This window comes from Diabrotica virgifera, chromosome 6 (assembly GCF_917563875.1).
Source record: "Diabrotica virgifera virgifera chromosome 6, PGI_DIABVI_V3a".
NCBI lineage: Eukaryota > Metazoa > Arthropoda > Insecta > Coleoptera > Chrysomelidae > Diabrotica > Diabrotica virgifera.
In genome coordinates, this window is record NC_065448.1 from 214,819,314 (window position 1) to 214,844,236 (window position 24,923).

A 24,923-nucleotide genomic window follows, 5' to 3' on the forward strand; every position below is an offset into this window, starting at 1 on the left:
GAACTTAACCATTTACTGTTTAACATACCATACACGTAATTTTCCGTGTAAAAAAAGAAAAAGTAGGGATACTAGAGATAAATATAATAAATAAAAATATTTGCGCCTACGCTCTGAATATATTGTTTATAAATAATATTTATAAAGTTTGTAGAAAAATAGGTATATAGAAATCTTAAAATAGTAGAATTTAACTTATTTTGCACTTTTTAACTGTATTATTTTATTTAACTCTTATTTTATACCTATATAGATAATAAATAGCAAACTAAAAATATATATATTTAGTAAAACCTTAAAACAGGAGAATTTTACTTACATTGCACTTTTTAACTTTATTATTGACACTGAAATCTTTCAACATAAATAAAGAACATTAAAAAATGTTCTCGTTATTTTTCCTAGTTTACGTTTTCCCCACATGCTTTTTCCGGATTTATTCTAAGAACATGGCAACACTGCTAAACACAAATATTTCATTATATTTGTAGCTATCTTCACCATAGAGGTATATATTAACATAGAGGGAGCATACCTTCCGCGCTTCCTGACGACAAGATCTCATGGACTGGTTTGCTGCATCTCTTTCTAACACATTGTATCGAAAATCTATGATGACATACAGTGCGAATATAGGCACGGAAGAGGAGGACAACTGTAGCAGCTTTACTATGCGTAAGAGCGAAACAGCATTAATCCAAATAAAAAAGATGGTGTCGTCACTTCGCTCTGAATGATACTCTCTCTATGCTAATATATAACTCTATGATCTTCACAGACTCTGAATTTGAATGTTGTCGGGTTAATCTATTCCACAAATTGTCAAATTGGCATTAGATTCTTCAGTTTACAATTTATTGCTAATGTAAAACTATAGTCTCGTTTTTCATTTGAAAAATTGGTTAAATATATTTTTTTATGTAAAATTTGATGGTGCTGCTTGTAAAGTCAATATTGCTTTCTAAAAATTAATTTATGTAAGATATATTTACGGTCTATTTTCCTTTGAAAGTCCAGTTGATCCTAACGCAAGCGCATTCTTTATCAAATCACGAAGTCACTCGATTTTCTGGGGTCGGCCTGCAAGGTGGCAAGGTTAGTAATTTTTTTAATTTAATTTTTCATTTTCTCAAGATATTTAGACAGAATTAACTGCTTATACTATTTCCGCTTGAATTTAGTGGCTCTAGAATACAGTAAGTTAACGAATTCTAAAGTTAGTGCAATCTATAATCATTCTCTATATCTTACATAATAGTTGATCTAAAGGTGATTTTTTAGGCTAAGAGATGTTGGTAAGATTCGGTAATTTTGGTAATGTGGTCCCTTTGCTGGTCCAGAATGGACAGCAACAACAGCAAAGGGGTATGGCCACCCTGAAGGCAATTTCCATCCGTTTGAAATCGGTCAAGAACATCCAGAAAATAACACAATCCATGAAGATGGTGTCAGCAGCCAAATACGCCAGGGCTGAAAGGGAACTGAAAGCTGTGCGCCCCATCGGTGATGGAGCTAGCCAGTTTTATGAGAAAGCTGAAATTCAACCCTTAGCTGATGTGCCTCAGAAGTTAGTAATTGCTATAACTTCAGACAGAGGTTAGTGACAAATTGTGTAATATTTAGTTGTAATCATTAAAAACTAATTCATTTAAATACTTTAAATACGAGTAATTGTAGTAATGTATATTGTAGACAACAATGTCTAAAGTTAAAACATTCACTATGAAGAATGATGAACAAAACAGTAGGTACAGTGGAACCCCGATAAGTTGGCCTCCGATAACCCGGAACTCCGTCTAACCTGGATTTCTTTTCATCAGACAAACATTTCAACAATAAAAATGTAATATATTTGAGTGGTAATGTGTATGTGGCTGACAGGTTTTTACCAAGAAATGAACAATACTGTATATTTCATTTTGGCGCCCACCAAACAGGGTTGCTCGCCTGTAGTGGATCTCCCGTTCTCACCAGCCCTGCAACTGTATGTAATTTAGATGTACTATGCATAATGTATTTCTTGTTTTATGTGCAATTATAATGACGTTTATCTGTTAGTGTATTGCATTCTATTAATTTTTGCCATATTCTCTGGCTAACATCGGCTGTGGTCCTGATTAATCTGACTTTTCGAGGTTCTACTGTACCTATCTTACCATACCAATATTGTCAGTGTGTCATTGTACTTTTAATTATAAATATATGTATGGCGTTAATGTTTAGCTTCTAATAGCCCATCCTTATAGGCAAGCAACACACCCTCAAAATAACTCTTATTTCTCGAGATACTGACCACATGTGGTGAATAGCTAATTTTGGTCTTACTTTATGTTTTTGATGATGCTGAAAACAAAAAATAAAGTTTATTTTAAATTTTAAGTGGGGGAACATTGTCAAAAACGTAATTTTACCTTAAAAATAAAACAAAAATTAAGGCCGGCCGTTGTATGAAAGAGAGGTCCCCAAGTCGCAGTGCAACAGAGAGAAAAGATTCTTTCCCGAGAGATGCTGCCTCTATCGGAGAAATAACGCAATAGATATCTAAGCGAAGCCGCGGACTCCAGACTTTATAGTCAGCTGATAGTTTAGTTTTAGTACAGAGAGGTATGCAGGTGCGGTCTCGCTAAGATGACTCGAAATCGTTTTATATATGAGGTGCGAACTTTTCATTTTCTAGGAGGTTTAAGGACGAGGTCTCGCTGAAAATTTTACTCGGATAAATACTGTGCTCGTATCTCGTGGTAAAATCTAAACCAAAAGTATTGAAAAAATCTATTTCGCATATTGGTTCATCATAGTTTGTTACCTACTTCTCATGTCCCAATGTTATAAAATTATACCAGGGAAGAACAATTATATCACTCAAATTTGTCTAATTGTCTAATTTAGAATGAAAATGTAATTAATGTTTAGAACATTTAATGAAAGCTTATAACCAAGGATGGTACTAAAGATGAGCAATTTGGTCCGTCGGTCTGCCTGACCGCGAATATAACTCCTCCGTCACTGTACCAGGTAGAATAGCGAATGAGGTGTCGAATGAAAGCCTATAATCCAAGGATGGTACTAAAGCTGATAAATTTGACCAAGGCTGTCTGTCCATCTGTCCGTCCGACCGCGAATGTAACTACTCCGTCATTATGCCAGGTAGAATGACAAATGAGGTGTCGAATGAATGGTTATAATCCAACGATGGTACTAAAGATAAGCAATTTGGTCCGTCGGTCTGCCTGACCGCGAATATAACTCCTCCGTCACTGTACCAGGTAGAATGACGAATAAGGTTTCGAATGAAAGCTTATAACCGAGGATGGTACTAAAGATGAAAAATTTGACCAAGGCTGTCGGTCCATTTGTCCGTCCGACCGCGAATGTAACTTCTCCGTCATTATGCCAGGGAAAATGACAAATGAGGTTTTAAATGAACGATTATAATCCAACGATGGTACTAAAGTTAAGCAATTTGGTCCGTCGGTCTGCCTGACCGCGAAGATAACTCCTCCGTCACTGTACCAGGTAGAATGACCAATAAGGTGTCGAATAGAATAGAATAGAATAGAATACTTTATTGGTATAGCTTTACAGCTGCCATCATAAAGATGGATATACACGTCAGATATACAACACAATATAGTCACAGACACATAATCAAATACCTATACATACACTTAAATTTTAGATTTAACATAATGTACATTGATAAATATGAAAATTATTAATATTAGACAGAACTCATAACAGCAATCTAGTTGCTAAGTATTCTTCTACACTGTAGAATGCATGTTTACATAGTATACTTTTCACAACTCTTTTGAATTTCACCGGATGCAAAGATCTAACTTCATTTGGAAGATGATTATATAGCCTGACCCCCACATAATCTGTGGACTTCTCAAATTTGGATAGTTTGTGACCAACAGTAACAAACTGATTGGCATTCCTAGTTGAGTATGCATGTAAATCAGAATTTCTCTTGAATGAATGTAAATTATGCTTAATATACAATATGGATTTCAAGATATATATGGAAGGCAACGGTAAGATATTGTTATGAATGAAAACTTGCTTACAAGTATGCCCAAAAGGAATATTGAAGATAAGTCTAATAATTCTCTTCTGTTTAATAAACACTGTGTCTGATTTTGTGGAATTACCCCATAACGTAACATTATAAGTAAGGTGACAATAAACCAAAGAATAATATACATTAATGAGAGTTTTAATACTGAGTGTTCTCTTCAACTGTACTAAAGCATAGAATGAACAATTTAGTTTCTTATTAACATATTCAACGTGAACATCCCAACTCATAAACTGGTCCAAGAATACACCTAAAAATTTTATGTTTGGAATATTTACAATTTCAGGAATAGACACAACTGGCATATTTCGTTTGCATCTAAAATGTATATACGATGTTTTATCAATATTCAGTTGTAGCAAGTTTTGTGTACACCATGTTTGGAATAATCTGATAACCCTTGACACTCTATTTTGAAGCTCTACGTATGTATGTGCTGATACAATCACAGATGAGTCATCTGCGTACATTACAATGTGGTCATGAGTAATATGATCGGGTAGGTCATTGACAAAAATAAGAAATAGCAGTGGTCCCAACACAGATCCCTGCGGCACTCCTACATCTACACTGAAGATGTCTGACCTTTCCTTGTTTAATTCAACATAGAATTTCCTCTCCAGAAGATATGAGTTCAATAAATTTAACATGTTACCTCTTATTCCGTGGACATACAATTTGTTAAGGACAAATTCAAATTTAAGACTGTCGAATGCTCTGGAAAGATCAAAGAAGATACCCACTACAAGAAGACCATCATCAAGATGCCTATAGACAGATTCCATAAATACTTCAGTAGCCCCCTCTGTTGATCTTCCGGATCGAAAGCCATGCTGTTCTGAACACAGTGCATTATTTTTGTCCAAAAACTGTATGATCCTAGTGTAGTAAGCTCGTTCAAAAATTTTTGAAATTACATTTAACAAAGAAATAGGTCTATAATTATCAATACAAGTGTGATCGGATTTTTTATATACTGGAACAATTTTACTTAATTTTAGGTTTTCAGGAAATTCACCTGTGTTGTATACTAGGTTAATTAAATATGCCAGCGGTTCTGATATAACATCCTTGATGTGTTTGATCATTCTTGTGTTTAATTCATCATTTCCAAAAGAATGTTTATTTTTAAGACCACAAATAATATCAAGAACTTCATCAGATGTTACTGGAAAATAAACAAAACTGTCTATAGTCCACCTATGTGATAAAGTACAGTTTTGAGGGTTATTGTCAAGCCTATTTTTTAGTGCATTATTTCTGTCATTGAAATGGCATGCAAAATATTGAGCTAAATTTTTATCATCTGATATTAGTTTGTCTTCAATTTTGAGTTTAATTTTATTAGTACTTTGCTTTCTCCCTATAGTTTTATTTACTATACTCCACATAGTTTTTTGTTTATTATTACTACTTATAATTTGAAGATAATTGAATTCCCTTTTCTTTTCAGCAATAAGATTATTGTATTCCTTCTTGCTAGCTTTATACTCATTCCAGATGTTACTATTATTAGAGTTTTTAGCTTCATTAAATAGGTTTTTTAATTGTTTACTCCTAGCATATATGTCATGATCAACACAACCTTTACTTTTATGCACGTCCTTACCTATTTTACTTTTAAGGGGACAGTTTGAAGTAATAGCAAAGTTTAAAGTATCCATAAATTCGATAAAAGCGTTATTAATATTACTTTCATTGTATACCTCGCAAAAACCAATCCTCATTAAGTCTTGTTTTAGGATGTCTAAATTATTATCATTTAAACACCTAAAACACTGCTGTTTTATATTAGATTCCATCCTATCCTGATTACGACCTACAACAATGTCAAAAATAATGGCAAGATGGTCACCCATATTGGGTTGATTGACTTGACAAGTATGATTCATAGTGATATTATTAGTAGCAATGTAGTCAATTTTTGTTTTTGTTACTTTATTGTTATTCATGAAAATACGTGTTGGTATATTTGGGATATTAAGAGACAAACCAAACGATTGAAAAAGATCATCTAATCGAAGTTTTTCATTGCTCTGAATTAAGTAGTTGATATTAAAGTCTCCACAGAGATAAATTTTATCAACACGGTTGTGAAAATGACCTAAAATATTAAAACAATTATTTATAAAAGAATCTAGATTGCTGTTAGGCGTTCTGTACACATTAATGACTAGAAATTTACAGTTACTGATTAAAATAGTCACAGCACAACATTCAAAGCTTTCTTCCTCAGAGAATTTACGGCAATCAACGACTGAGACTGCATACTTGTCTGTCCCAGATTTAGATAAAATAAGAGTTCCACCATGTATTTTATTTTTTCTAGTAAAATGGGTTACTAAAGTGTACCCTGGGATATAAATAAGATTAATATTATCCTCATTACACCAGTGCTCCTGAATACATAGAATGTCAGGTTTTTCAGCATTAGAAAAAAGCTCAAGATTTAAAAGTTTGTTTGTTAAACATTGTACATTAACCGAGATTAACTTCAATTTAAAGTCATTTACTATACGTGAAATAGTTGTATTGCTTGAGGACCCACCTAATGCGACAGCGTCCTCCTCATCTTGAAAAACGAGACTAATGCTCCGCTGGGCCAGATTTCTCGCTTCCATGCATTCTTAATTAAGTCTCGTCTAATGGTCACTTTCATGGATGCATATATGTCAGGTTTTTTGGACTGATGGATTTCGCATTTTACGCCATCTAAATGATTTTCCAGGAACTTTTCTAATTGCTCCGGTTTTGTGTCAGGCTTTAGGCGAGTCACATGTAGGTTGATCATTTGTGGAACAGCCTCAATGTTGCAAGGTGACTCGGTACTTCCAACTAAGAACTTCCTCTTTTTTCTATGAGCTACCTGTGTCCACGCACCGTTGCTTGAAGACTCTGAAAGAACCGGAGCATTATTTTCAGTGTTCAACAGATTATGTAAAACAGTTTGAGTTTTGGCTTCTTGCATTGCGGCACTCATTTGTCTTGATGTAATGTATTTTTTTTCATTTGGCACTTCATTTCCAAAGTTTGTCGATGTTGAGGATCGCGCTAGCGTTCCGTCTGCAGGAATTTTAGTCACTACTAATTCAGTTTGTTTACTATTAGTAAGGTCATTAACATTTTGTAGTTGTTTATCATCTTTACCAGGGGAAGTCCAGTTTTTTCTTTTGTCAACGTTAATTACCTTGAATTCAGGTTCTTTAGTTTTTTGTTTTACTTTTTCTTCAAGGAGCTCGTTAGTTCTTTTTAACAATTGATTATTATCAAATAAAATTTTATATTTTTCCTCTTTTTCACTTAAAATTGTTTTTAGAAAATCAATTTCCAACTGTAGGATATGTGCATTTACCTCTTGAGTATGACTTACTGAGTTTCCTTTGGGATTTTCAGATTGTTCACATGTCTCACATACAATTCTAGTATCACATAACTTTATACATTTCTGCTTTTTTCTTGATGAACAAGATAAATGAAAAATACTTCCACATTTTATGCACACTATAACGTTAGTAGTTTTCTGGCAACATTTGAATGCTTTTTCCTTAAAATTCTCATCATTTACAGAGAGGAGTAATTTCACGTGCGCATCGTTCGGCGCCATCTTGAATAATGAATGAAAGCTTATAACCAAGGATGGTACTAAAGATGAGAAATTTGACCAAGGCTGTCTGTCCATCTGTCCGTCCGACCGCAAATGTAACTTCTCTCCGTCATTATGCCAGGGAAAATGACAAATGAGGTTTCGAATGAACGATTATAATCTAACGATGGTACTAAAGATGAGCAATTTGGTCCGTCGGTCTGCCTGATCGCGAATATAACTCCTCCGTTACTGTACCAGGTAGAATGACAAATGAGGTGTCGAATGAAAGCTTATAATCCAAGGATGGTACTAAAGATGAGCAATTTGACCAAGGCTGTCTGTCCGTCGGTCCGTCCGACCGCGAATATAACTCTTCCGTCACTATACCAGGTTGAATGACAAATGAGGTGTCGAATGAAAGCTTATAATCCAAGGATGGTACTAAAGGTGAGAAATTTGATAAAGGACTTCCGGTTTTACAAATGGGACCGGAAATACTGTTTTAAAGTCACCGGAATAGTAAAAGTGATATATTATTCGACGAGCCTTCGCAAGGCGAGAACATATATATATACTTCCGGTTTCATGAGTGTCTTTCCGTCTGTCCTCCTACATACAACTCCTCCGTATTAATACAGATATAATGACAAATAATGAGGTTTCGAATAAAAGATTATAACACAAGGATGGTATGTAATTTAACACAAGATGAGTAATTTAACATCGGACTTCAGTTTTAGAGTTGCAACCGCAAGTATCTGTTTTAAAGTGACTCAAAGTATGATATTAATGTAAATGAATATGATCCAAAATTAGTAAAATCGTATATGAATCGACGCAAAGTTACACGAAGAGTTAAAATATCGACTTCCAGTTCTACTTTCGATTACTTTGGATGAAAACCTAGGACTTACGAAGTCCAATTACTTGTTAACACATGCTCTTGTGAACATGAACGGAAAGAAATAACACGAGTAGCGTTCATCAGCAAATCATCAACGGCTGATAGCAAAACTCTACGAAATTATATCACTCAAATATCATATATATACGTTATAGTCTAAGATCCGAATATAGGTCGACCTGCACCCATCTGCTTTCCGGATGAGACATTTTTTTATTAAATTTCATACATAGACAAAAACGACTTGCATGGCTTGCCTATCAAATTCGTGTCATAGCTATCCTTAAGGTGGGGTGAGCTTAGAGTTTGAAATAAATATTTCAAGCATATTTTTTTGAATTTTTTTTGAACTTATAATAGAATTCTTAAAATCCCATGGACTGATCGGGTCACAAATGAGGAGGTCCTTACAGAAGAATGGGGAAAAACCGAGAAGTATTAACCACCATCAAATCTCAAAAGTTGGAATACTTTGGACACATTATGCGAAATTAATCCAGATATGCCCTCCTACAAGCCATTCTGCAAGGAAAAATATTTGGAAAGCGAGGTCCAGGAAGAAGAAGAACATCCTGGTTAAAGAACCTCAGAACCTGGTTCAACTCAGCATATGTGAAGCTTTCCTGCATTGCTGCAGATAAAATAAAGATTGCCATGCCATGGTGATCGCCAACATTCGTCACGGACAGGCACAGCAAGAAGAAGAGGATAGAATTATTTTATTTTTAAATTAAATAAGCATATTCACTATAATCGTTGATTGATATATTGGACGGCCTCTAATATCTCAATCAACGCTATAATTCAATGAATTAAAAAAAAATAAGGAAAAATATTAAAAAATAAGCCAACGCTCAGTGAATCATGTGAAACGAAAAGATCAAAAATATTTTATTAGCTTTATGAGTATTATGAGTTTATCGAGCATAACTCTGTCGAGTTTTTTCAGTTATAACGATTTTTGACTTTTTGGTATTACTCAGAAGTCAAAACAACCAAATTTTTGCTCACGAATGGGTGAAAATCAACATATTTATTATAATAAAAAATACGCATAAACAAAAAAAAATTGTATGTGCAATTTGTTAGCACGTTAAAAATTCGGTTAAAATTCACATTCTTATTCCAGTCAAAACACAATAATTAACAAGTCGCTGATGTGGCATTTCGATCATCGACCGAGAAACACATTAAATTTTTATTACTGGTGTTGATAACGTGAACGGTATCAAATATCACATCGTGGGCAGCTGTATTGATTTTAAATAATAAAAAATGTGGCAGAGTCTCGAAGAGTTATAACGCCATTGATGATGATGATGAGCAAATACTTTTGAAATTACAAAAATGAATAGGTTTTTTTGTATTACAATCAAGATTATCGTTTTCAGGACAAGCAATTATCACCACAAATAGGATGTTTTGAACAGGGTTATTCAAAGCAGAGTGCTGCATGCACGATTTTTGAAAGAACTCACAATTGGAATTCGATATTTGGTAATCGAAATTACAATTCATGCTTAAATTTAATTGCTAATCACTATTTTCGTACCAAAAACCGGTTTAATGGCGATTGCTATAATAGCCCTATCTATACCTATAACCCATCTGCACACTAATGGAACGCAGATTCAGATAGAGCGCGTTAAACAGTCTTGCTACCTGGGAACTATTATAAATAATGAGCAGTAGAGCAAAAAAGTTGAAAATGGTGGAGGTATTTAGCATCAACGGTTCTCCTTTAAAATCAATATGACGGCTAACCCTTCAGCGGAATTCAGTCGCAATTTTAAATTTACACCACTATTGACCTCCCCTAAAGGTTAGAATTATAAAATTTGGGGCAGCTCGGAAACAAGATTCAATTCAATAATTATGCTCCCCCACCCCTTTTTAATATATTCCCGCTAACTCGGAAAATATCAACCGCACGAAAAAAATTGTCAAAAAGAAATAATTGTAGGAAATCATATTTGAAACAATTTTAAATATTCGTAAAAAAAATGAAAGAGATCAAAATTCAAAATTATGTAAAAGTTAATTCTATCTACTAAGTTCTATTTTTGTATTATAGGTACCTACATTTTTGTCGTAAAACTCATAATTAACGAGACAATTCAATAGTTATGCTCTAACTCTAACCTCTAACTGTCACTATTTCCCCCCATAACTTGGAAAATATCGACATCATTAAATAGTTATTTTCCTAACTAGTGCGGAAAGTGATAATTTCACGCACGAGACTGTCGTTTACCCGAACGACGCGATAGCGGAGTTCGGGCAGGCATTCGAGTGCGAGGAACACACTTTCCGCACGAGTTAGGAATAATATTTATTCTAGGGCCGTACGTTTGGAAAAAGCCACAAAAAAATAGAGTTATATCAATTTTTATTTAGAAGTGAAAATACACAAATCAATTATTTGACAAGGTTGTCAAAAACAAACTTTCAATATTAGTTTATTGCATGTATTATAATATATTATAATGCAATATTACAAGGTATTTGACTTTCCCGCAAGTCGTGCGTGAAAGTGCAACTTTCGGAAACGAAATTCGTGCGTGAATCTTGAGTACCATGGTTGGATTATAACCGTTCACTGTACACTCGTCACCTCATCTGTCATTCTGCCTGGCATAATGACGGAGTAGTTACATTCGCGGTCGGACGGACCGATGGACAGACAGCCTTGGTCTAATTTCCCATCTTTAGTACCATCCTTGGATTATAAGCTTTCATTTGACACCTCATTTGTCATTCTACCTGGTACAGTGACGGAGGAGTTATATTCGCGGTCAGGCACACCGACGGATCAAATTTCTTATCTTTAGTACCATCGTTGGATTATAACCATTCATTCGACACGTCATTAGTCATTCTACCTGGCATATTGACGGAGTAGTTACATTCGCGGTCGGACGGACCGATGGACAGACAGCCTTCGTCTAATTTCTCATCTTTAGTACCATCCTTGGATTATAAGCTTTCATTCGACACCTCATTTGTCATTCTACCTGGTACAGTGACGGGGGAGTTATATCCGCGGTCAAGCAGACCGACGGACCAAATTGCTCATCTTTAGTACCATTGTTGAATTATAATCGTTAATTCGACACCCCATTTGTCACTAATCCTGGCATAATGACGGAGTCGTTACATTCGCGGTCGGACGTACAGATGAACAGACAGCCTTGGTCAAATTTCTCATCTTTAGTACCATCCTTGGTTATAAGGTTTCACTGGACACCTTATTGGTCATTCTACCTGGTACAGTGACGGAGGAGTTATATTTGCGGTCAGGCAGACAGACGGACCAAATTCGTTGGAATATAACCGTTCATTCGACATCCCTTTTGTCAATCTACCTGGCATAATGACGGAGTAGTTACATTCGCGGTCGGACGGACCGATGGACAGACAGCCTTGGTCTAATTTCTCATCTTTAGTACCATCTTTGAATTATAAGCTTTCATTCGACACCTCATTTGTCATTCTACCTGGTACAGTGACGGGGGAGTTATATTCGCGGTCAAGCAGACAGACGGACCAAATTGCTCATCTTTAGTACCATCGTTGGGTTATAACCGTTCATTCGACACCCCATTTGTCAATCTACCTGGCATATTGACGGAGTAGTTACATTCGCGGTCGGACGGACCGATGGACAGACAGCCTTGGTCAAATTTCTCAACCTTAGTACCATCCTTGGTTATAAGCTTTCATTCGACACCTTATTTGTCATTCTACCTGGTACAGTGACGGAAGACTTATATTCGCGGCCAGGCAGACCGACGGACCAAATTGCTCATCTTTAGTACCATCGTTGGAATATAACCGTTCATTCGACACCCCATTTGTCAATCTACCTGGCATAATGACGGAGTAGTTACATTCGCGGTCGGACGGACCGATGGACAGACAGCCTTGGTCTAATTTCTCATCTTTAGTACCATCCTTGGATTATAAGCTTTCATTCGACACCTCATTTGTCATTCTACCTGGTACAGTGATGGAGGAGTTATATTCGTGGTCAAGCAGACCGACGGACCAAATTGCTCATCTGTAGTACCATTGTTGGATTATAACCGTTCATTCGACCCCTCATGTGTCATTCTACCTGGCATAATGACGGAGTAGTTATATGCGCGGTCGGACGTACCGACGGACAGACAGTCTAAATTTCTCATCTTTAGTACCATCCTTGGATTATAAGCATTCATTTGACAACTTTATTCGGCAAAAATATTTCTTGGGGATTTTTTGCGGGGATATTTTGTCAAAAAAAAATTGTGGGGATTATCTGTCTGATTATTTGTGGAGATTATTTGTGAGGATTATTTGTGGGGAATTTTTGTCTTTGGATTTTTGTCCGGGGATAATTTGTGGGGATTTTTTGTCCGGGATTATTTGTCCGGGGATTATTTGTCCGGACCCCTAATAAACTCATATTTGTCAAGTACCGAAATTTCCTAAGGAAAGTTTCAAACGGGCCATTACGCTCCTGAATTTTTGATGTTTATTTATGTTTTTCGTAGCGCCATCTTATACATAATTGCTACATTAACAGAGCTTAGATTCTTACAGATTCCTATACTTTTTGTGTATTATATGTACAAGATTTACGTTTCACATGCCAATTTCTATTAATTCCAGAAATTTATTTTAAAAGTACACCACGCAAAAAGTACTTTATTAATTCACATTTTTTTAACGTTACATCCTTCCGTTACATATAGGCTAGTGCTAAACGGACTTTTATCATGAAATTCATTTAAATACTTGAGTAATTTAGATATAAACGCTCTTATATTTATTGAGAAAAAAGCAAAACTTTCACATTTTTTTATAAACAATACACAACAGGTAGGGTAGCAAAAATATGGCTGTAATTAGCGAGATATATTGTTAGTAGGGTAAGCATTTTTCGGTATACATATATGCTCTAGATTATGAGTGGTGTACTTTATAAAGGTGATGGGATCGCCTATACTTGTAACATTACCAATGGCCGGCCTTAAATCACTTTTTTCTGCGTTTAACTCACTACAATGAGTATATATTGTTTTCCTGTTAATTAAGCTTAAATTTTTAGATTTCAGTATGCGACAAAAAAATATACATTCGATTAACTAAATGGGTCTGCTGAATAACGTTGTGAGGGCCACATCGCTTTAAGAAAAAAGAAGTTTTAAAATTATAACAATGGCAAATTTTAAGAGTTACTAATAAAATTTGTAAATACAAATTCCAAACTGCATTACCTCATCCTTAAAATGCATAAACTCTCCATTATCACAATTTTAAAAATTTTTCCTCAACTTCTCAAAAACGAAAAATGGGGCTCTTACAACGTTATTCGGCGGACCCATTCAACTATAATTCATTTTCGGGTAATACTAAAAGTTCTTTCTGGTAAGGAATTTATTTGATATTGGCTTCAATTTTGGTAGTAATAACTTTTTTGTAAAAACTTATAGTTTTTGAGTTACTTATCAGAAACTGCTGTAAAACATGGATTGTTTTCGCAAAAAAATTAAAATATTTATATTAGTAATAACTGAAAAGGTGTTGATTTATTTTAATACCTTGATATAACAAATCTTTTTTATCTTTGATATAACAAATTTTTGCTTAGGATTTGTATCTCTATCGATTTATGGAGTTATTTTTAATAAAATAATTTTCGCCCCAAGAAGGGGTAGCATCCACCCCTAAGGTAAAATTGTAAGTTGGCACCATGTCACTTTCGTTTAATGTGGTATCCTCTAACCACCAACCAATTTTCATGAAAATCGATGGAGGTTTACCGAAATTGGAGGTAATAGTTTATTAGTAATCGTTTAGAGAGATGTGTGGCGCTGGTCACAATCTCTTCATGTCATTATTTCACAGATAAAATGTGCCTATTGTTATATGTTATAACAGATTGCCTAATAAACATTAAGGTACTAGTACACTTTAGAAGACCAAAAATAAGCATTTTTTTAAGATTCTTTTTCTCAGAACATTTATTAAAAATGGACATAAAACTTTTTACATGTTAATATCTAACTCTTAGAGAATACAAAAATATATATTTTTTCATTTATGCACTTATACTAATATTGTAGAGGGCGCCAAAGTCGAGCCCTCAAAAAAAGTAGTTTTGATGGCGGACAGTTAATCTCAGGATTAGGATCTCTGAAACAAAAAAATCGTACGGCATTTGAAAAAGGAAGGTTTCTTGCCTGACAATTTACCACCGTTAGTGAAAAATTCCACAAAAAAAAGATTTTACAGAAATTTGAAATTTTTGAAGTTATACTTCTTTACGGGCGTAATGACGGTGAAATTTTATATGGGAAAACCTAGCGACCGGGCGCATGCGCATTATAACTTTGTTCTGATTGGATGTTCAAATGACATGACAAAAATTATCCAATATGGCAGCTGTGGGACTGTGGTTTGGTTATAATGTATGCTTGTTGCGTTTTAAAATTTGTAGGAAGAGAAACAACAAACAAAAAGTTAGTTAATGGTTATACTGCCTCTTTAAATAGTTTTCATATTATATTTTTGGACTTATTTACATAGAAGAGATGATTGTTGCATGCCAATGTGAAAGCTCATCAAACTGTGTCTAGTATGAGTGCCGCAGATCTCGCTTATTCAAAGCTAAAGAATCTTTCACTGGTAAGTGTTTTATAAATAGTTGATCAAATTTTGTTATGATATTTGAACATAGCCACTTTGCACGACGCAAGTGATTGCGAAATTTATTAGTCGTTATACGGGCTCCGATACCTACCTTGAACCTACCAAAATACATGTATGTAATACTTTTATTTACATAATTTGATTACCATCAAAATTTTTATCAATATTCACCTAATATATTGTTTTCTTACTCTATGTTTTGTTGTATTTTTTCAATTCTAAATCATTTCAATTCAAAATCAAAATAATTTGATTTACATAAGTTAAAAATGTCAAAATGTTAATCTGTTTAGTTAGACGATCTTCGCACATAATGACAAGCTGTCTCTGTGGCGAAGTTTTAATGCGAGTGAATCCCAATACAACGCAAATACCAGCCGCGTGGTAAGTTGGTTCGAATCCCAATAGAAACTTTTATTTTTTTATTTTTTTTTATACATTTTATGATTGTAAGTATATTTATTATATAATTTTATTTTCAGAAAATACGTATTTAGTTAAAAAATTTTCCGACAATTAATGTTCAGAAATCATTTGTGGCATTTTTAATGTGTTTGTGTTTGTTTTATTTTTTTATTATTTTAATTTTTGGCACTGTTTTAATAAAAATGTTTGAGAAGTAGTAAGTATAAATTAATTTAACCCCCTCCGTGGCTCAGTGGTAAGAACGCCTGCCTTTGGATCGAAAAAATCCGAAAGGTTGTGGGTTCGAATCTCACCAGGGTCAGAAATTTTTCATTTATTATAAATTAATAAATGAATATAGTTTCTGTCCTTGTGGGATCGGTACTCACCGGAGGGACCGCAGATGTTCGGATACAATTAGCGTCTCTTTGCAAAGACAATGACGTCGGCTTTGCAAAGTAACAAGACACTTACTCAACACACACACTACACATGACACTAGGTACATAACTGTTCAAAATTACCGTACCTACCATGCCAATGGCCATTAGTTGTCGAGGCATTAGCTAAATAAATAAAAATAATAAATTAATTTAATATTTAAATAAAATATAAATAAAAAGTATATTAATTTCGTTTATAATCATATAATCATATAATAGAAGTATAACTTCTTACGTGCGTACAAAGTACACATTCTTTTTTTTTGTGAAAAATCGCCCATTTTTCTTCAGTTTTTCATGGCTAAAAAATATTTTTTATTTTTTGGTCAAATTGTGGTAAATTGTCATGTAAGAAACCTTCCTTTTTCAAATGCAGTAGGATTTTTTTATTTCAGATATCCCAATCCTGAGATTAACTGTCTGCCATCATTTTTCGAGGCCTCAACTTTTGAGCCCTCTACAATATCAGTGTACGTGCATACATGAAAAAAGGTATATTTTTTGTACTTTCTAAGAGTTAGATATTAATATGTAAAAAGTTTTATGTTCATTTTTAATAAAGTTCCTGAGAAAAAATTCTTGAAAAAAATTATTATTTTTGGACTTCTAAAGTGTCTTAAATAAAAAAATGGTTTATTTTTACCTTCACAAAATGCACTATAACAACAGTATTAAAACTTACACGCTGTAAAACATTTTGTTATAAAACTTTCCAGAAAACTTCTTTGTACTCCATATTTTAACAGAAACGTAACAAAAAAGGTAAATTTCAAATTTTGTCACTCAACTTTTTCGATTTAACCTTGCAATTCATAAATGTGCACCAAAATCCATAACTTTTACTAGAATGTAATTGAAGGCTTGCAACAGGTCTCATAGTCTTCAGAACAGTGAAAAAAATATACGCTATAAAAATTTCAGAAAAAAATATTAACAGGAGTTGGTAGCGAGTTAAACACAGAAAAACGTGATTTTTAATTTTTTTATTTTCAGATTTATTTTTTGATTTCTTTTTTATTTTCAAAATCGTCAGTTTGTAAGAAAAATTTCAATGCCCCCTATCTCGGAAACGATGCATTTGCGGACATATGTCTATAAAGCAAACTGTCATTATTTTTTCATGCAGAATTACCCCTTAAAGTTTTTATTTATTTATTTATTTTACGGATACACCATTTTTACAAAAATACGTCAACCTTTACAAAGCATAGGTTCAATAGGTTGCGTTAAAAAAAACAAACCAAAATTAAAATTAAACAAAATTCAATAAAAGTAGTAGCTTAAGTTATTATTAAGTTATTTAATGCTCAAAATCTCTCAACTGATTTCTTAAATGTTGCTATAGATATTCCAAATAACTCTAAACTATTGCTGTGCTCATTGGCAGTTCGTAAAATTCTTGTAATGGGTTCATTTTGACCATAATTTGTAGTGTGGAATGGAATGTTGAAAATCTCAGTGTTACGAATTCTTCTAGTATTAACATTAAAACTTATTAAACTTAGTAACTCTGGATCTTGAACATATCCATTTATAATCTTAAAAAGGAAACATAAATCCGCTTGACACCTTCTATGATGTAGTGGTGAGATATTTAGTATTGATAGTATATCATCATATGTGTATTGTTCTCTAATAAAACCAGTTTGTCGCACTTATTTAGAAACGCCCTCTATTGATGAAGAACATATGTCTAGTTGTTAAAGTAGGGGAGAGTTGGACAAAACGGGATACCATTCTTGTTTACTTTTACTACGGAAAATATGCTAAAGACATTATCATAATATTATTTTTAATAGGTATAACATTTATTGCAGAACACAAAACACTTACCTTTAGCTACTTTTAATAACTGGAAAATAGTAAAAAAAAATATTTATTAAAGTCCTACACGGTTGGATAAAACGGGATAGGTTTATAATATTTAATTTTTTGTATAAAATTATCTAAAACTTAATTTATGTCTAAATTAAGTAGACATTAAACTGTATAGTAAAATTTACTCTTGAAAAAATAATATCTTCAGTAGTAAGAAACTTAAAAATGGTCATTTTTTATGTTTTATGGCAAAATGGGAAATAAGACCTTTTATTTAGGACTAGGTACGTATATCAGAACAAAAGTCACATAAAAATATGCTGTACTTCTCTGCGGTATGAGAAAACGCTTCATATCTCTATTTAAAAAATTAATAGGCCAACAAATAAATAGGTAGATAAAACGGGACATAAGAAACTGTATCCCTTTTTATCCAACTTATAAGTGCCCCGTTTTGTCCAACTCAGACACTTTTCAAAACAAAAATGGCTGCTGCCTAAATGTGAAAGTAAAATTAGGTAGACTACACACGAGAGTATTCGTTAATGACTGCTTAATTAAATGTAATAGTCAGTGGAATTATATTTTTATATATGTAGACAGTTTAATATAGAAAACAACGCACTTAAAAGTACAAAGTATCAAAAAAATAGAGTAGAACAATTATAAACACAACAACTTTTCATCAAATAGTGGCATCGAGGTAAAACGAACTGAGAATGTTAAAATGACGACTGATAACAAGTTTCCGTCGTTGTCTGATTGATAGCACCACTAGTTGGGTCTCTGGGCTAGGTATCCCGTTTTATCCAACTCTCCCCTACCTAATTTTTTTATTATCCAACATAAGCGAATGAATCAAAAAACAGAATATTAAGAAAACCCAAGGCTATGGTTTTTAATTTCAGTATTTTATAAATGCTAGAATATTCCACAGGGTAATGAGAACTTTGAGAAAAAACACAGTTTGATTCGTACACCCGGTATACAATGAAAATTTACCTGGTTAGCAACAATATTATTACAGCGGTATTGTTACAGAATCAGTATACAACATAGTAAAAAAATCACTTAAACTGGCCAACAGATTTAGGAAAGTTATTTTGATACCTTCTGATATTATTTAAATCCAAAGAAATTATTTTCAAAAATGCTAATCAAAAATTCTTTTTACTGGTAATTGGTATTACAATTTGCACACAAGTCCTTCATGCCATTGACTAATCATAATTAATAAAAATGCTTTTTTGTCATAATGTTCTTAATATATCATATATTTTTTTCCTTCCAGGTCTATGTGGTGCTGTTCACACCAGTGTCTCTCGTTACATTCGTACAGAATTGGGCAAAGATGATCAAAACATTAAAGTGGTTTGTGTCGGAGATAAATCTCGTTCAATCTTGCAACGTATCTATGGAAAAAACATTATGCTCGCCTGTAATGAAGTTGGACGTTTGCCCCCCACTTTCATTGATGCTTCTAAATTGGCTGATGCTGTTTTGAAGTCTGATTACAAGTTCAGCACAGGAGAAATTGTGTATAACAAATTTAAATCTGTTGTATCTTACAACACACAGACATTGCCTATGTTTAGCTTGGCTGCTGTTACGGTAAGTTTAAAATAATATACAAAGCATTATTTTCATTCTATAGGTACACCTCGTTTTTAAACTAGGAGGCGTAATTCAAATTTACCACGCCTAATGCTTGTTTGTAATTGGTCCAACCCAGTTTACTCCATTAAAGACACTATTCTATTGACATTTAAAATACATAAGGTAATTAAGTTATATCAGAGATTATTTTGTGGTTTCTGCGTATTCCTTTAATTTTTAGATTTTTAGTCTGCATTTATATAAAAAACGGTTTTGTTTTTAGAACTCTTTCTTGACGTATTATTGTTTGTTTTTTTACCAAGAGGAGTGATTCAAATTTACCGCGCTGTATTGCTTGTTTGTAATTGGTCCAACCGCAGGCAAGTTTACTCCACTGCTTTAAAATTTTGACACTAATGACATTTATCAAATTTTGACATTAGTGACATTTCATAGGTTAATTAAGTTATATCGGCGATGTTTGCGTTTTTTGTGTTATTCCTTCAATTTTTAGATTGTTAGTCTGCTTTTATATAAAAAGCAGTTGTTTTTGGAACTTTTTAGCGACGTATTAATTTAATATAATATTTATGGATTACCGTTGAGGGTCGACTAGATCAACCAAAAAAGAAGATGTATTTGGTTATTATTCTAGTGACTTTCGTGGATGTGAATCTGTCTTTTTAGTTTACTCCTCCTGGTTAAAAAATAAACTATAGTATAATATAATATTTATGGACTACCGTTGAAAGCCGACTCTTCTTCTTCAGGTGCCGTCCTCGTTCCGAAGTTTGGCTATCATCAAGGCTATGCCTATTTTTGATACCGTTTGAAAGCCGACATGATCAATCAAAAAAGAAGATGAATATGGTGATTTTTCTAGTAACATTATTGGGTGTGAATCTGTCCTTTTAGTTTACTCCTCCCATTTTAAGAGGGGCTATGGTTCGAAATTTTCAATTTTTCTTATTATTTTAAATGAAAGTGCATAACTTCAAGAATACTCTCACTCTCTGAAAATTTTAGACTGATCGGAGTCAAATTATTGTCCTTTTCATGATCATTTTTCAGTGCGTCACAAATGATAGGAAAAAGGGTAAGTCCGTGATAATACACATTTATGACATTTATTCTAACATGACATTTTAGTTAAATCTGACAGTTGTCACATTTTTTTTTCAATTTGGAATAAAAACAAATCAAATGTGTTTCTTGCATTTATAAAATGGTATTTTCTTTGATTTGTATAGTCTTATAAATTATACAGATTATATTTGTAATATTATTATCTAATTTAAAAAAAATTATTTTTTTAATATGGCGCCATCTATCGACAACTAGAATATCTAGAAGAAATGTTATAAAAATGTCACCGACGAAATGTAATCACCGACGTGCCTTTTTTCTGTCACATACAATTTAATGCGTTAGAAAGAAATCGAAAAATTGTGACGCACTGAAAGATGATCATGAGAAATACTGTACCAGTTGAATATCCCTACCTTCGACTCGCTTTGCCGCGATTTCGCGCCAGCACGCTTGAGCGTAGTGATTAACGTTTAACAACTGTTCCCCTTCTCTTTTGTAGATTACTCTGCGATTCAAAAACATATTCCGGTTGCATCACTTTACGATTTGACAGACAAAAAAAGAAAACAAAGACTAAGTTGTCAAAACTTTAAACGCGTTTTTTTCAAAACTGCTTTTTCAAATGCGGTGGACATTGTAATTCACAAACTACTCAACCCATTCATCTGAAATTTTGCATAGATTTTCTTTAGACGTTTCTCGGGGTAATGTCGAAATATATTTGTTTTTATGCTTATTTTTTGTTAAACAATAATAAATATGTTGATTTTCACCCTTTTGTTACAAATAATTTCGTTTTTTTTTTTAACTTCCGAGTGATACCAAGAACTCTGCTTTAATAGTTATTTATGATATAAGCGTTAAAAGTACAATTTTAAGGCACGCATGTGAAAGTTTGCAGAATGAGCGAAACGAATTCTGCAATTCACATGAGTGCCTTAAAAATGTACTTTTAACACGTATATCATACAATATTTTTTCTACAAACATTATAAATTTATAAAATATAATATTTTTGTTAATTGCTGAAACCATGAAGCCTATGACCCGTAAAAGGTAGAACTGGTTGTCTACACTCGAGGGGAATGTCTAAAAATTCTTAGCGAAAATATTATACCGTTACATAAACTTGTTTTTTCTACAAACGTGTTAAAAATACAGTTTAAATTAAATTTTAAAAAACCTTTTAAACCACCTTTTTCAAATTGCGCAAGTTGTACTATTAATAAACTAAATATACATATTTTGACGTTTCACAATTTGACAATTCACTTTTAGCTGCAGTGCCTTAAAAATTTTAAAGCACTACTTAGTGCCTTAAAGTAGCATTTTTAACGCTCCCATGGAGTGCTAAAAATTGCATTTTTAACACGGTTGTATAAAAAATAACTTTATTTAAACATCAACAATATTACAATACTTTATAACTTTAACACAATGACAACTTTAAAGTTCAAATACAGTGGAACCTCGATTATCCGTCAGGGCACCGGACCAAGGGTATGACGGAAAATCGAAAAGACGGTTAACAGAACGTTAAAAAAATTCATAGTACAACTCTCAAATTTTATTTGTATGTTTTGTTTAATAATATAAGAGGGACCTGTGTTCGTCCAATCCAATTAATTTGGTTTAGAATATTCTGAAATCTTGTTTGTTTTACTGTTAATTCAAATTTTGCAACGAAGAATTTCTTAAATCGCCTAAGATCTTACAATCTACTTTATAGTCTTCTTCTTGTCGAGAATTCCACTCAATGAATTGTTGCATGTGCGGTGCAGCTTCTCTGGCATCTTTACGCAAATCTTTGTTTGTACAAATGTGATGGTAGCATCACTGTACATTTCAACGAATTTCGTTTGGCTCATCGCAATGCTCAAAACTCAATGCTAACAAAATGAATAATTCATGATGTACGGACCTTGACGGTTAACAGAGGTGACAGTTAATGGAGAGACGGATAATCGAGGTTCCACTGTACAACCATTGTATAAACTGTCAACTCTCTATGTTCATTATAATTTTCTGACATTCTAGACGTCACATTGACATTTCTGGGTCATTCCATGACATCTCAAATATTCTGCAACTTAATACTTCTTCTTTTACCTCAAGGGACATATTCTATGTAGGATCAATCTGTTTACTTCTCGGCGTAAAAGAAAACAGTGCAAACAGTCCAGGACTGTATTAGCTCAATGTACCCTTGTCTCTAGTAGCATGGTGGTTACTGTATAAAATTTAAATAAGGTTGGTGTTACGTAGCATCCTTGTCAAAGTTCTTAATCGACTTTAAACGGTTCTGAGTAATTTTTTTATTTCTGTTCAATGTATATAAATATATGCATGATCGACATTGATTTTTTTGCTTTGCTGTATTACCAACATGATTTATATGACAATTATTACCGGGAGTTTAATTTTAATGTAATTCATACAAATAACTGATAATACAGAATATTAATGTGAGCATAATACCAAAACATCACATACCAAAACATAAACAAACATTGTTATTCCTATATTATTAATATTAAACATAAACCTTTTGTTACAGGCCGCGCCAAAATTATCAGTCTATGATTCGTTAGATGATGAAGTAGTCCAGAGCTACCTTGAATTCTCCTTAGCGTCTCTTCTGTTCTATTCCATGAAAGAAGGTGCTTGCAGCGAACAATCATCCCGTATGACTGCCATGGACAATGCCAGCAAGAACGCCGGAGAGATGATTGACAAGCTGACATTGACATTCAATCGTACCAGACAGGCTGTCATTACCAGAGAACTTATCGAAATTATTTCCGGGGCTTCTGCTCTTTAAAATTAAATCTGGAAGGGTTATTAATGGAACTGGTGATATCTATATATTTATCTTTAAATTTTAATGGGTTGGAGAGTAAATTAAAACAAGATCATGAGGGAGATCAGAAATGCTCTAGTTGCTTTTACTTTTTTTAATGGGTTAGCCAAACATGGATGACAAACGAGTAATACAGGCTGTTACTGTAAGTTGTTAAACTATTAAAGAAAATACTGCCTAATTGAACAGAAGCCTGTTTTTGAAACTAATTAATTTTTTCTAAATTCTAAAATGGCGCCGACATAATTTTGCAGCCAGGTATAAGATAAGAAATTGGAATTAAGCCCAAATTCTCTCGAAACAATTTTTGTCGTAACATTATGCTGTAATAACTGTTGAAAAGTAATGGTGGAAATTCGGTATTTTTAGATATTTATATTAAATAATAATTCCTAGGTGAATGCAAGTTATTATCTAGAAAATTTGAAGGTAACAATATAGTTTCATTAGAATCATTTCAGTAACTCTTTTCGCAATTTTTGTCTTAAAAATAATTGAGAAACGCTGTAGGGTTAAAAATTTAAGTTACAAGAAGTTAGATTTTAGGTGTAGGCTTAATGTTTTGTTTTAAATACTGCTCTGGATGGTGCAGTGAAGATGAACGTAAAAAGAAAGTAAGCCCAAATTCTCAATTGAAAAATTTTTACTTTCATATTCGCTGTGGCATTGAGTTGATGTGAAGAAATGGTGGAAATAAAATTTATAATTGTATATATACTAAAAATTGTTTTTTTTTGTATTATCCTTATTTTTATGGACTTATCTTAAATGCGACACACTATATTATATTAGTGATGTCATCCATCTGGTCGTGATAACGTAATCGATGATTTTTAATGAGAATAAGAACAGGGGTTGTCTGCTAGCTCATCTGAAAGGTTATTCAATTCTCTATATAATAATATAAACATTGACAACGTTGTTTATAGAGAAAAAAAAAATAGAAAAAAAACACGGATTCGAACCGGGGACCTCTCGATCTCCAGTTGAACGCTCTACCACTGAGATATACTCCCTTTGTTTAGACGGACTACAAGATATCTCAGACATACTGACAAACAGACCAAGTGAAGTATAACAATACTTTAAATATACTTACTATACTATCTTATTCCCGAGGAAAGACACAAAAATTAAAATAAATATATTTACTAAAAACACTAATATACACTAAGCATAAAAATTAACGCACCACCTTAAAAATGGGACATTTTTGATGTCTTGTATTTCCTAAACCTGTTATAAGATTTTAGTGATTTTTTTAATATGCTCTAGCTTTATTCGAGAATATCGATGTAATAATATTGTTGCTAAATAGATTAGTGTCATTGTATACCGGGTGTAACAATAATAGTGTGTTTTTTCCTCAAAGTTTGGGACACCCTGTGAAATATCCTGACGTATATAAAATATTGAAGTTAAAACTCAACTGTAGCCTTAGGCTT

General features: G+C 33.2%; 1 protein-coding gene across 2 annotated transcripts; it reads left to right on the forward strand.

Annotated features, from left to right (window-relative positions):
* The first annotated feature begins 785 nt into the window (after window positions 1–785).
* Window positions 786–24,202, forward strand: LOC126887208 (ATP synthase subunit gamma, mitochondrial). Of its 2 annotated transcripts, none has more exons than XM_050654606.1 (4): window positions 786–1,095; window positions 1,282–1,596; window positions 19,225–19,544; window positions 23,176–24,202. In XM_050654606.1, the coding sequence occupies exons 2-4, from the start codon at window positions 1,290–1,292 to the stop codon at window positions 23,437–23,439; spliced, it is 891 nt and encodes a 296-aa protein (XP_050510563.1). In that variant the 5' UTR covers window positions 786–1,095; window positions 1,282–1,289; the 3' UTR covers window positions 23,440–24,202. The 2 variants fall into 2 exon arrangements, with proteins under 2 accessions (XP_050510563.1, XP_050510564.1); XM_050654607.1 differs by having other exon boundaries at window positions 1,043–1,196.
* The last annotated feature ends 721 nt before the right edge of the window (window positions 24,203–24,923 follow it).